General features: G+C 47.4%; 1 protein-coding gene across 1 annotated transcript in view; it reads right to left on the reverse strand.

Annotated features, from left to right (window-relative positions):
- Positions 1-11,672, reverse strand: part of CAPN13 (calpain 13) — a gene marked incomplete at both ends in the record, with an annotated part of 46,109 nt that extends 34,437 nt beyond the window's left edge. The window contains 4 exon segments of the mRNA XM_028486102.1: positions 5,281-5,329; positions 5,332-5,416; positions 10,780-10,895; positions 11,594-11,672. Of these exon segments, the coding sequence (XP_028341903.1) occupies positions 5,281-5,329; positions 5,332-5,416; positions 10,780-10,895; positions 11,594-11,672 (329 nt within the window).
- Between the last annotated feature and the right edge of the window lie 2,099 nt (positions 11,673-13,771).

Here is a 13,771-nt window from a genome sequence, read left to right on the forward strand (position 1 = left end):
CCTAGAGGGGTGGGATAGGGAGGGTGGGAGGGAGGGAGACGCAAGAGGGAGGAGATATGGGAACATATGTATATGTATAACTGATTCTCTTTGTTATAAAGCAGAAACTAATACACCATTGTAAAGCAATTATACTCCAATAAAGATGTTAAAAAAAAAAAAAGGACCCACTGTTTCCTGTTTAACAACAGTGGTTGAGTACTGGCTGTGTTCAGGGTACCTTGCTAGGCACTGAGCGTTCCCAGATGGAGGAGACCCTGTTCCTGCCCTCCAAGAGCCCACAGTCAACAACTGCAGCGCTCGCTGCGGCCACAAGCAGCCTCTATTCCTACTCCGTGCGAAGCTTGACCCAGAATCCCCATCCCACCCTCAAAACTCACCCACTCCCCCCAGATTCACCAGGGAGGTGATGTCACTGAAGGTAACACAGGTGAGGGTGAGGCTTACATAACACACCCCCAAAGCAAACCACCTAGAACTCTCAGACCTGTTCTCCAAAATGCCTCTTCCGGGACTTCCCTGGTGGTCCAGTGGTTAAGACTCCACGCTCCCAATGCAGGGGGCCCGGCTTCGATCCCTGGTCAGGGAACTAGATCCCGCACGCTCCCCAAGTAAGAGCCCGCAGGCCACAACTAAAGATCCCATATGCCGCAACTAAGAGATCCCCTGTGCCGCAATGAAGATTCCGCACGCGGCAACTAAAGATCCTGAGTGCCACAACTAAGATCCGGCTCAGCCAAATAAATTTAAAAAATAATAAATATTTTTAAAAATGCCTCTTCCCACCCTCCCATGGGGTTTCTGCTTCTGGACCCACACCCTGAGAAATGCCCTGTCTTATTGCCCTATCTTGCCCCCCTCCCAATTCTCCTCCAGTCACCTACTAGAGAGGCAGAGTGTCTCCAGATTTAAGAGCCAATCTGCTCAGCCCAACTGCTGGCCTCCCCTCTCATGAGCTCTTCTCTCGGGTGGGAGGCTGAGCTTTTCAAGGCCCCCTTTGCTCCTCTGGGGAATGGGCTCTTGCGGTCGTGTTGCCAGGTGAAGCACGCACGGCACGTGGAGAGGGTCTGGCTTGTGGAGGTGTGCTTGCTGTGAGCACGATCAGGCCAGCAAGTCCATGCTCACCTGCTTCTACCTCCAAACTCATCCACCCCTCCACAGCAGCACTCACCACCCACGTGCTCTCCCCTTAGAAGGACACGTCGGGTTGCTTTGCCTTCCTTGGGTGTCTTTTTGCTGTGAGAGCGCGTGGATCACCTTGGAACAGAGAGGAGGTAACGGCGGGTCCCGGGAAGGCTTCTGAGAGGGGGCACAACTCTGAACTGAGTTCTGTCCAGGTCCGGACAGTGGGATGGACATTCTGGGGAGGAAGAATCAAATCAGGTAGACTCCGGAGCCGGAAGAGCGTGGTGGAGTGGCGTTGATGATGGACTGACCGGTATTCCCGGGAGAGAGGGCGGATTGATCACTCACAAGGAGAACCACTGAAGCAGGGGCCAGATGAGGTCAGATTTGTTTTGAGAACTCAAGTTCCTGTCGATGGGGTGAACTGGAAAGGTTCCCATGGGCTCCTACAATATAGGCAGGGCAAACCCACAACAGCATGGAGCTGAGCCAGGCCAGGCAGGAGACCCTGCCTCTTGGTGTCAAAGCTGTCCAGTGGGCATGTTCCCACACTGCCTGGTCACTCGGGCCTCCGGCTGGGACCTAAGCTTTCCTGTCCCTGACGGGGAAGCAGAGGCCAAGCCCCATACAGGTTAGTAGCCGCAGGAAAGCTCCAGCTCTGGCTTGCTCTCTGGTGATGCAAAACCACGTGGGCATCAGGCGTGGGTCCACCCTGCTGCCGCCTCTACTGGGGCCCGAGGCCTCGGACAAGACCCCTCCCGGTCCTCGGCCCTTCACCTGGATCAGCTGTGGGGCCCCTCAGACACCCCTCTCTCACCATACTTCCACCTCTGCAGTTCTCTCCTCCTGGGTTCCCCCAGAATTCAGGTAAACTCACTTCAGCAAATACAGATCAAGCAGCCGCTCTCAGCAGGACACCGTCCCAGGCAAAAACACCATGGATGGCTTAGAGAGTCTTGTGTTAATGAAAGCAAAGGATCCACAGGACCCAGGGGCCATTCTACGGGAACGAGGTGGCAGATGGATCTCAGCTTGTTATTAAACTGGTTCTAAATCTTATCTTTCTGTCTCTCCCTCTCTCTGACCAGGGTTGTCTGGTATTAGACGCTTATCTCTGCAGTGTTTTTAGTCAACCGCAAAGCTTCCCTTTGGTCACGATCCGTGCCGAGGTAGGTCTCAGCATCTGACTCACTTGATTTTCCACATGTTTTCTGGCTCTGGGTCCTAGATTGAGGGCTTTGCTGAGGGTGCTGGAAGATCACCAAGACTAGGGTTCTGGAAGCCATTCCGGAGCCCACCAGCATGACCTCCCATGTCGCCAGAAGTCCCCCTTCTGGCTTCACATAGAGCTTCACTGGAGCCACACCAGGAAAGCAGCTGTTGGCTCTGCCCCGTCACTTCAGGGCCACTGCCTCAGTGTCTACGGGCCTTGTCTGATGGTCTGACGTCCTGCACCTCCCACTCTGCAGTCACCACAGCGACACCCAATGCAAGGAGAGGGACCCATGGCCAGTGCCCCCCTCTTGGCGTCTTCCACAGCCTTCTCTCGCCGTGTCTCCACAAGGCCCACGAAGCCGGTCCCGGCAGCAGCTGGGTGTTTAGACAACGAGCTCTCCCTCTCTGCTTTACAAACACGAGCTCACAGATCCTGCTCACGCTTCAGGGACAAGTCAACTCTTCTTAGCTCCCTTTGCTGCCAGGAAATAGAAAGGGAGGGAAAGAGGGAGAGCACTGTGTCCGCCACGCCTGCCACTACGCTTGTCACCTGAACCCAGGAATGCCGAGAGCGCCTTGTTCTCACCCCTCGGCTTCAGCCTCATTTGGGGGAAATGTCTACATTTCCTGGCAATGATATGAGAGAGGGAAGAATTCAGATGTCAAATCGGGATCCGAAAAGGATGCTGAAAGGCTATAATTCTGAGCCACAGAGATTCCAGAAAGGATGCTATGCAGCTTACCAGATCTTGCCTCCCACTCCCCTATTTTATGACCTCTGGGGAAAAAAACCCTGCAAACAAAGATTTTGTTTTCCCTCCGCATCTGACTCACTTGACCAATTCATTTCTGACTCCCCAGCTGCAAGAATGGTTGAAAGTTTGGAATCCACATGTTCACTCGGTATTGCCTGCACCCTTGGAGGGAAAGAGGACCATCTCCACCTGGACAGGTGGGTTCTCTATGCTTGCGCTGTTGGTCCCTCTGTGCCAGACACTGAGTTCCAAAGAAGCAAAGCGACAAATCATTTTCTTCTAGGACTGGCAGTATCAAGAAATGATGGAAAAGCACGTGACTGGGGAGGACAGACCTGATCCCAGCTTGGCCTCAAACACGGTGTGACCTTGGGCAAGTCATTTCACAGCCCCCACCCCCACCCCGAGCCTCAGTTTCCTCATCTTTCAAAGAATGTAGGGTTTGATGCTGACAGAGGCTCCGTCTAGTTCTGATGTGCTATAATTCTATTTGATTTCCTCCTGCATTCTATAACCGCCTTCTTTGGATGGAGGGGAAAGCTCTTAAATAGCTTTGGAGTTTGAAACATTTTCTCCTGCACTAGATTTCTTCAGGCGGTGGAATGTGGATTCTGGGTCCACAGCTTCCCATTTATTTTCAAGCTGAATGATTGCTTTAGGTCAGCTGTTAACAAAATCGGGTCCAAGTCATCGTTTCATCTGCGCGAGCTTTCTAATTCTCCAAGTGAACGGCCATGCTCCCCGCTTTCAGTAGGAAAAAAAAAGAGGCCCTGGAGCAGTGAGCACTGAATCCACCCCAGAAAGATAATGGCAGTGTTTGCGTAAGTAGCTTAGAAGTGAATTAACCTCCCCGAACATAGGGATTGCTTCATCCACCTCGCCTGCGTTCTGGGCTTCATTCTCAAATGCTAACGACCAGCTCTTCCTGACACCGGAAATGAGCAAAAACAGCTTTTGTTTTGCACAAGCTGTGGCTCCAAAGAAAGAACGCACAAAAAGAGCCCTTGAGACGTGCCTCCAGAAGGACAAGGACTGGGGTAGTCTGTGGGGTCGTAACCGCTCCTCAGGGCCCAGGATTGGATGGGGCGGGGGTCTTCAGTCTTGCCAAATGACGTCACCTGACCAAACGACCAAACACCCCAGGAGACTCAGGTTAATCGCTTACACCTGCCATCACATCACTATTCAGAGTCTTGGCCTCCCCATCTGTCATTATGAGGCATTGGTTAGGAAGATCTTTGGGGAACCTGATTCCAGGACACTCTCCACTCGCATTTTTCTCCTGAAATGTGTGGTCCCCTGACCTTCTGTCTCCTAGCATTGATTTCCAGCTCTGATGTGTCCCTCACTTGTGTGGGTCTTGATGACAGCGACCTTCTACACACACACATACTCTTGCCCACCCGCACCTGAGCCAGCGTGAGCGCCTCTTCCAGCGCCCAGCACAGTGCCTGGAATACGATTAAATGCACCATACGCATCTGTTGAATAAAAGCAACCCAAATTGCCTAAGTGAAACAGGTGACTTGGGGAGTTTATAAGTCCTCGAGCTTGTTAACACCAGAGGGTAGTCCCCGACTCATGGTGTTTGGACCGTATAATAATAAGCAGCTCCCGCCCTGCCCCCAGTCATACATGCAATCTCACGGTAGCCACACCAGGTCCCCAAGTGTCCCGCCCGGGGCACTGCTCTGATCACTCCCCCCCCCTCATATCTCCTCTCTCTCTCTTCTGAAATCCTACCCATCCTTCAAGGCCTCGCTCAACGCCACCTCCTCTGTGCAGTCCCAGCTGAGTCTCTGTGAGTCAGAACTGCCGTCTCTCTCCTCTGCCCCTCTCAGCAGACTTTGAACATGATACTACATTTTATGTGGGCCCGTACACCAGCCCTTACAATAATACCGCTGTCAGTGCCTATCTCTGTCCAGCTCTGCCCTGCCCACCCCTCGCCACGTGTCTCTGGGTCCCTCCTCTCGCCCCAGCTGAGCCCTGCGCACGGCGATTATTTATAGAGGACGCCCAGCGAGGTGGCAAAGGCTCTGAAGCTCCCACGGGCAGCGCCTGCATTGAGCAGAGCTGCCAAAAGTCTTAGCGCCGGCTGGTGGGGCGCATCAGGCAGGGCAAGTGGCTGGGCAGAGGCAGGGCCAGCATCCAGGCCCCGGGCAGGGGACGGGCCCATCCTTACTTGGCGTAGGCTTTCCCCAGCAGGCTCGGCCAAAACTCTTTTGTTTGTTGCGAGGATTAACAAAGAAGTACTCACTGTTCAGGACAGGTAGGCGATCGTCAATCACCACTTCCACCCACAGGCCACACTGCCAGAACTGGAGGAGAGAGAGAGGAATAGACGCCTTAGTAGAGTTGGGGCAGGAGGGAGGTGCTGGACCCCGGACCCAGGCCAGAAGATAACCACCATCGCCACTTAACCACCACAGTGCAACAAGGAAGTCTACCCAGACCAAAATCCCAGCCCAGGTTGGCGGACAGGGGACCGGACTGTCATCTCCACTGACAGGTGAGTCACAGATCAAGTTAATCAAGGAAAATACAGCAGGGAGGAAGGAGTCTTGGGCTCTAGCTGGACTTTGTGGCTAACTCCTGCCTCACTTTGGCAAGTCCTTTGTGAGATTCAGGTACACTGCAGACTCTACGGGTACATCTTGTATACAAAATGGCAGTAGGGGGGGCAGATGCTGAATAGCAAAGAATGGGAGATACAGAGTGTTGTGATGGGGAAGGAGAGCCTCTAGGGAGCTGAAGGTTTGAGAGAGGAGACAGGATTCCAGCAGGTGGCGAGGAGCGGGGAAGGCATCCCAGATGCGGCGGCGACAGTGTGGGCGGAAGCCGAGGGGCCGAACGGTGAGGTTGCTCCGGAGGACCGAGCAGTTACAGCCTCACCCTGGCCCTCCTCTCCTCACGTCCAGCTGTCCCTGCCAGCAGAGCAGCAGCCATGAAGCGGGCTGGCACCATTGCTGCTAAGCGTGCAAATGAACCAGATGCTCCTCTCCAAAACAGAGTGGTTTAATCTTCAGCATTCAACTCTTAACGGTTCACCCAGGGGCGTTGCCAAATGAGGATAATTCATAACAAAGCCAGCTTTTTGGAGTTGGTTTGCTGGTCTCTGGATCAGCAACAGGGCTTCTGGCTTCAGGCCTGAGTCTTGACAAGACTCAGGCAAGCCTCCAATAGTTGGGCTTGGAGTAAAGCTGGGTGGATGCAATCCATCATCTGCTTGGTGGTGACAGGGAGCCTTGACCACAGCTGGATGTCCCAGATGTTGGGCTTCTGCATACAGACGAGGATGCACTTTCGAAGCAGGGAGGGAGACCAAGACAGAGATGTCAGTGGAGACAAGACAAAGAAGATGTCCTCGCAGTCTTTAATGAACCAGCGCACTGGAGCTGGTGTTGCCCCAGCTGTGGATCTGCGTCCCAACTGCAGTAAGATGAACAGGAGGGTGAGGCTGGGAGCCAACAGGGATGCTGTTACAGTGAGATCGTGAAACCTGTCTGAAGCATCAAGGAAGCTAACTCTAGCTCCTTGAAGGAGGATACTAGAAGGACAGACCCATCTGGATTTGGGGTTTAACTGGATAGCAAAGTGTAGTAGGTGGTATCCAGTCAGTGGAACCGTGCTCCAGTCCTGGTTTTGTTTTTTTTGTCCTGAACAATAGATATTGGATAAGACACTTAATTCTCTGTGATTCAGTTTCCTCATCTGCCAGATGGTGGTAAGAGTAAGAGCTACCTCCTACAGTGATGGGATCAGATGAGTGTGTGAAGGTGAGATCACGGTTTTGAAAGTAAGAACAGTTTTTCGATAAGCTTTTCGTTCAGCACTTAGGATAGTGCCTGGCACACAGTAGGCCATAAAGAATGAGTGAGTCCTGGCTTGAACGAGATCCTCTTGTTGGTTCTACCCTCACTCACATCTTCCCACACCAGTAATGCTGACCAGACTTGTTCTCCCGATACAAAAGGAACCTCAGATAAGATCATCGTTCCTGAAAAGGATGAAAATGGCCTGACTGGTGGTCAAGAATGAGGCCACCAATCTGTGTTTCCTGGTTCACTGCTCTGGGTGAGGAGGGCTGGCACCTGGATAATGTCTGTACCCTTCAAGAAGCTGGCTGGTGCCATTTAGCTAGCACCCACGTGTCTGAGGGAAACCAGAAGTGTTTTGGGCAAAGCATCCAAGTTGCCCAGGCACTGGGCCCTTTCCAGAGAAGAGTGCCCAAGCTCAGAATGATGAGATGTACAGAGGTCAGCACTTGTAGCTATTTCTGGGGAACTGTGGGACTATCTTCACCACACAGAAGGGCAAAGCATGTCCAGCCTGGGTCTCAGTTTGTCCTAACTACCTGTCACCCCACCAACACTTGCACCCCTGAGGTGAGGCCAGACACAGCTAAACACTGCACCCTCTGGCTAACTCCTCAGTGTGACCCTTGGATCAGCAACATCAGCATTATCTGGGAGCTTGTTAGAAGACCTAGCATGCCAATAATTGGACTGCAGGAAGAGAGAACAGGACAAAGGAGGACACCCAGAAAAAATGGAGGGAAACAGCTGAGCAGAAAAAGGAGGCAGGTCTTCAGAACGAAAGTGCTCACTGAATTCCAGGCAAGATTAATCTTGCCTGGAATTCACATATCTGGACATTTCTAGAGAAATTTCTGAACCAAGGAGAGAGATCGTCTCATATAAACTTGCAATTTGAGAGAATATGTTGCATACAAGGTCAAGAGAATAGATTAGCATTGGATTTTTCTTCTGCAACATTGGGGAAGGTACAAGACAACGGAGAAATGTTTACGCATTCTTGAGGAAAAGGAATGTAATCCAAAAATCCTAAACCCAACCGAAATATTGCTCTTAAGTAAGAGCAAATGAAAAATACTCATGTAATCTGAGGAAACTATTCAAGGAACTACTCCTACCAAATGTGGATGAAATTAGAATAAAAATCTTAAGAGGAAATGAAGGCTGAAAGAAACAACGGTGAGTAATGAGTTCTGAATATGCTTTGGACAAGAAATATACTGGCAACATAGTGAAAATGAAATTGATAGTGAAAGGATGAGCAAAGATATAATAGGGAAATGTAAGTAACAGGAAGCTGGAGTAGCAATGTGAATATCAGATAAAGAGGAATTCAAGTTCAGAAGCATTAAATATAGCAAAGAGGGATATTGTGTAAGCTTTATTGCAACAACAGGAGAGCAAGAACATAAATATTTGGGCACCAAAGAATATAGCAGAAAAAGTATAAAGCCAGAACATGAGGAACCCTCCAAACTATAACTTTGGGGAAGAACTTTAACTCACTTCTTTTAGAATATGACAAATCCAGCAGACAAAAAATAAGCCAAGATAGACGAGATAATTGCAGATTATACAATTTGCAAATCAGAGAGCTTGATTCCATATATCATGGATATATTATCATGGATAATATATACTCTTCTCATATGTCCATGAAGCATCTATAAAAACTGTTGTGGACCTGGCCATGAATAAAACTTTAATAATTTCCCCAAATGTGAGAGTTTATGAATTATATTCTCTGATCATCATCTAATAAGTCTAAAACTCTACAACCAAGAGATGATCCCCTATAAAACTTAATCAAAACTAAAAACATCATAAAAAACCTAAAAACATATTAACTTAAAATTAATAAAAGACATTTGATATTAAAATCGATGGATACAGATAAGATCTGAGAAGGAAAATTTTAGTCTTAAATCTTTTATTGTGAAGAAAAAAAGAAAGAATATTAAGTGTATAGTTTCAGAAAACAAAAAACCAATAAAATTGACCAGGAGAAAGTAAACGGGAATTAATAAAAATAAATTGAAATTAATTATATGGAAATCAAAACCCTAAAAGAAAAACAATAGAAAGAACAACGAAAATTGAAAGTTGAGTCATTCAAAAACCAATACAGTAGATTGGTTGGATTAAGAAGAGCTGGATTAAGAAAAAAAGGAAAAATAAAAATATAGTTTAGGGAGTAATAAAGTTGACTTAATCACAAATTAGAAGAAATAAAATAAATTTTCAGAGAATTATATCAGCAACTTTGGGGCAATAAATTTGGAACTACAGAAGAAACAGTTGGTTCTCTTGGCAAAATATAAATTTCAAGAATTAACTCTGGAAGAAATAAGAGGCCCAAGCAGATCAACAGCTATTGAACACATCAGAAGAGTTTAAGAAATCATATTTTAAAAGGAGATAGGTCCAGACGATTTAACTATTGCCTATTTTACTTTTAAAGAACAGATAATCAATGATTAACAACCATTATACAAATTATTTCAGATCAAAGTAAATCTCAACAGGTTCATATTAAAAAGCAAGCATAACTCCATAGTAAAAACAACAAATGGGAAGCCAATTCTACATGTGATACAGATGTAAAAATTCTAATAAAATGTTTAGCAAATTTAATCTAACAGTGGATTAAAAGAATGACAAACCAGGAAAGTATGTCACTAAAACCAAGAGGCAGCAGGATTTTGCTCTTGTCACTCTTATTCAAAGTTGCAACCTTCTAATTAATGCAACAAGGCAAAAGAGCAAAATAAGCTATATAGATATTGAAAGAAGAGACAGGGCTTCCCTGGTGGCGCAGTGGTTGAGAGTCCGCCTGCCGATGCAGGGGACGCGGGTTCGTGCCCCAGTCCGGGAGGATCCCACATGCCGTGGAGCGGCTGGGCCCGTGAGCCATGGCCGCTGAGCCTGCGCGTCCGGAGCCTGTGCTCCGCAACGGGAGAGGCCACAGCAGTGAGAGGCCCCCGTACCGCAAAAAAAAAAAAAAAAAAAAAAGAAGACACAAAATTATCTTTGTGGATAATATTAGATAACTAAAAAAAAATCCAGACACTACTAAAGAAAAAATTTAGAACTAATAAAAGTATTTGGTAAGGTGGTTAGATACAACTTAATATAAAACAAGGAATAGCTTTCCTCTTTCTAGCAACATCTAGTTAGAAAAATCATTCATATTAGCTACAAACTTGTAAAATATCTGAGAATACATTTACCAAGAAGGGTATAGCATGAATATCAAAACATAACGATAACATTTTACTGAAGGGCATAAAACTAGTTCCAAATAAATGGAAAGATATACTGTCTTTTTGGAAAGGAATAACTACACTAATAAAAGTTTGATTTTGCCAAATTAATACATAAATTTAATGCTGCTCTATTCTGCATCACAGTGGCTTTTTTCTTTAAATAGACACTATGATTTAAAAATTCTCATAGAAGAATAAATGTGCAAGAATCACCAAGATAAAATATTTTTGAGGCAAGGATAATGAATAATGAAGGAGAACCTATGCCACCAGATATTACAACTCATTCTAAAACTACTGTAATCAAAATAACAAGATATGGCACAGGAATAGACAGACAAAATCTCAATGACGTACAGGGTTCTTGATGAATGACTCTTTTCTTTTGCTGATTGTTTCTGCCGTTCTTTATATTTACACGAAAACATTTTAACTCTCATCCTCCCTATGTGTCGTCAGATCATGAGCCAACACAGAGTAACTAACACCTAAGTGTCTCTTCCACATCTCGGGCTGCCAGACCAACAGAACTTTCACGATGGTCGCCTTCCTGTGCTCACAGAGAATCCCATTTAAGGAGCATCCCAGCAGCACACTTACCGGAAAACGGAAAATCCCTGCATATTGGTACGAAGAGCTTTGGTCCATTAGGATCTTCTGCAGATGCTGTGGGTTCTGTGTCAAGGAGCCCAGTGCTGCCGGGAACCAGCAATCTCCTGGGAGGGGACATAAGCCATGAGAGCTGACCGGACACAACTGGAAGCCCCATCCCATGTACTGCACAGAGTCAGCATACCTCCTTCTGAATAATGCATTTTTTTCTGTCTGAAGAAAAATCTTTCTTCTGTGGAAGAAAGATTCACTGGGTTCAGTTCCAAGCAAAATAGAGAAGGTGATGGTAGTGGTTATGGAGATAGTGGTAGTGGTGAAAGGGGTGATGGGGGTAGAGGTGGTGATGGGGTGGAGTAGTGATGGGGTGGTGGTGGTGATGGGAGTGATGGGGGTGGAGGTGGTGATGGGGTGGTGGTGGTGATGGGAGTGATGGTTTTACCGAAATAGCACATACAAAGTATCTAGCAAAGCCTTGCAGAAGTTCAATTAACGTTTGCTTCCCTGATGCTTCTCTCTACTCAGTGCTCAGATTAAACTCTGCGTCTATTTGATCCTTTTCTTTGATAATTGCTCTCCCCAAAGGGCTCTGCACACCCGCTGCTGAGCTGACTTCCAGGCTGAGGGTCTGGGCGTGAATAGTCCATCCACAGCAACACCGAGGGGGCCAGCCTTGCCTCCTCAGAAGATGGGGCAGCATTCTGTGGGTCTGGGTGGGCACTGCTCTTGACCCCTCCTACTCTGAGGCTGACTTTGGGCAGCCTGCCTCAATCCAGGGCTGGGAAGGAAGAGGTTGAGTTCTTACCTGCCTCCCCCTGTTGGATGTCGAAACTGCTCGCACCTTCCAGGATGAAGTGAGGCTCTGATTTACCCTCCAATAAATCCTTAGAAAAGAGGGAGAAAAGCCATGAGCATCTTTCATTCCTTTATCTCCCAGTGTGCTACCCAAGACATCACTCTCCTTGCCTTTGAGGGGTAGAGGTTACTGCTTAAACAGGTGTTTAAAATCTGAGCTAGGAAAGCTGCCCTCATTCTTCAGGTTTTATTGCTAACAGCAAGGCAGATGTCAAAAGGGTGTATATGTAACTGACCAAATAGGCAATAAATGCATAAGCAATCTGTGCCAAGAGATAAGGACTCGGGATCCTTGCATCAAATGATCAGCCATCCTGGTACCAACAGCACTGTTGCATTAGGAGTTTATAAACCACGCTTTCCTTGTGAAATGTCATCTCTCAGAAGTCAGTGTAGACATTCTGAGCTCCAGGTTCAAGTCCAGCCATGTGCCGTACAGGATAGAGGATGTGCATTATTCAGGTATTTGTCCACTCCCTGGCTAACACACAGACTGATACTGGAAGACCCCAAGCAGCCTCTAGGTTTTCCTGCTACCAGGAGCCCACAGGAGTATCCTGAGCATCCTCTCTGCGCATCTCTTCCTGGATTTCCATTGTGTGGATTTCTATAATTTGGTAACTGTTCCTGTATCATTTCTTTTCACATTGACAAATAAGTCCCCAGAGAGCAGGGCGGCAAAGTAGATTCATCTACTCAACAGCCATGAACGTGTGGAGTCCTGCATCTTGTGAGACCTGTCAGCCCTTCGTATACTGCCGGCCAGTTTCCTGGTGGAGCCGCCAAGGGGCAAACAAAGGTGTGCGTGTCTGCAAACAAGTCAGCCAGCCCACCTCACCAGGCCTCCTCCCACCATCTTCTCTGCACATAACCAGCCCTCTCTGATGGCCAGGGCAGGGCGCTCAGGCCCAGGCCCTTGCGATGGAGGCATCCAGCTGACCCTCTGCCCTACCCTTGGCTGCTCAGAACTCGGGGTCTCTCCCAACACCAGCAGGTAGGGCAGCTCTCCGCAGGGCCCTGGAGGGAGCAACTCTCCCAGTGTCAGAGCAACTTGGGGCACTTCACTGACTTTAGCTGTCCCCTCACCTTCTACTGGAAAAGGGAACTCAAGGTCTCAGTGGAGGCTAGCTGGAGATCCTCCACTCAGGAATTAAAGAAGAGGGTGCAGGGCATCAGGTTTTTTGGATGGGGTAAAAAAGACAGTGTGGCTCAGCTTTCTTGACCCAGCACAGCTGCAGCTTCTTCGTCGTTTACCCCTGGTTTACCCCCATGACGGGCAGAGGAGGGGTAGGTGTGCTGAGAGTGATTGAACCGAGCCTGGTGTGGAATCCTGCCTGCATTGCTCCCTGGGTGACCTTGAGCAACTTTCTTTACTTTGCTGAACCTCAGTTTCTTCATATGGAAAATGGGAGTCAAATGAGAAAGCCATTGGTGCCCTGGCTGCTGTTACCAAACCCTCGCCGAGGACTAGATGCTTCATTCACAGTGGTCTCCCGACAGAGTTGCAAAGCAGGAGTCTTTGCATTTTACAAATGAGGAAGGATGTGAAATACTTAGTGTAGCATCAGACAAGGGACCTGTTCAATAAATATTGATTCCCTGCTTCTGTAATATTTGCAAAATTAAAAAGACCACACTCATGGATAAACCCAGCATCTCAAATGCATTCATTATAAAACGAGAGAGAATAAAAACGTGGATTACACAGTCAACTTTTAGATATTAGAAAGACAAAAAGAGCCTCACAAACATAGGCGGAAGGAAATGATAAACAGAACAACTGGTGAATTACAAAATAGAAACACAGCAAGATCAGTAAAGCAAATATTGAATACACTGTATTTGGGGAGAAGGTTTACTTAGACCCAACCTTTGGCTAATATGCTAGAGAAACCCAAATAAAATTAGAACTAGAAAGGAGGTTTTAGCAGTATAAAAACATGACGTAAAATTCTATACTAATCAGTTTAAGCATACTGATGATTTTCTGCCAAGAATTAACATGGCCAAAATGATCCAAGTTGGTAAATAACCTGAAAATCAGTAACCTTGAAACAGTATTTTTAAATAATCAAAGAATATCTCCCTATTATCTCTGCCAAGGCTTCTAAGCACACAAAATTTTCTT

Source organism: Physeter macrocephalus, unplaced genomic scaffold (assembly GCF_002837175.3).
Source record: "Physeter macrocephalus isolate SW-GA unplaced genomic scaffold, ASM283717v5 random_608, whole genome shotgun sequence".
Classification (NCBI taxonomy): domain Eukaryota; kingdom Metazoa; phylum Chordata; class Mammalia; order Artiodactyla; family Physeteridae; genus Physeter; species Physeter macrocephalus.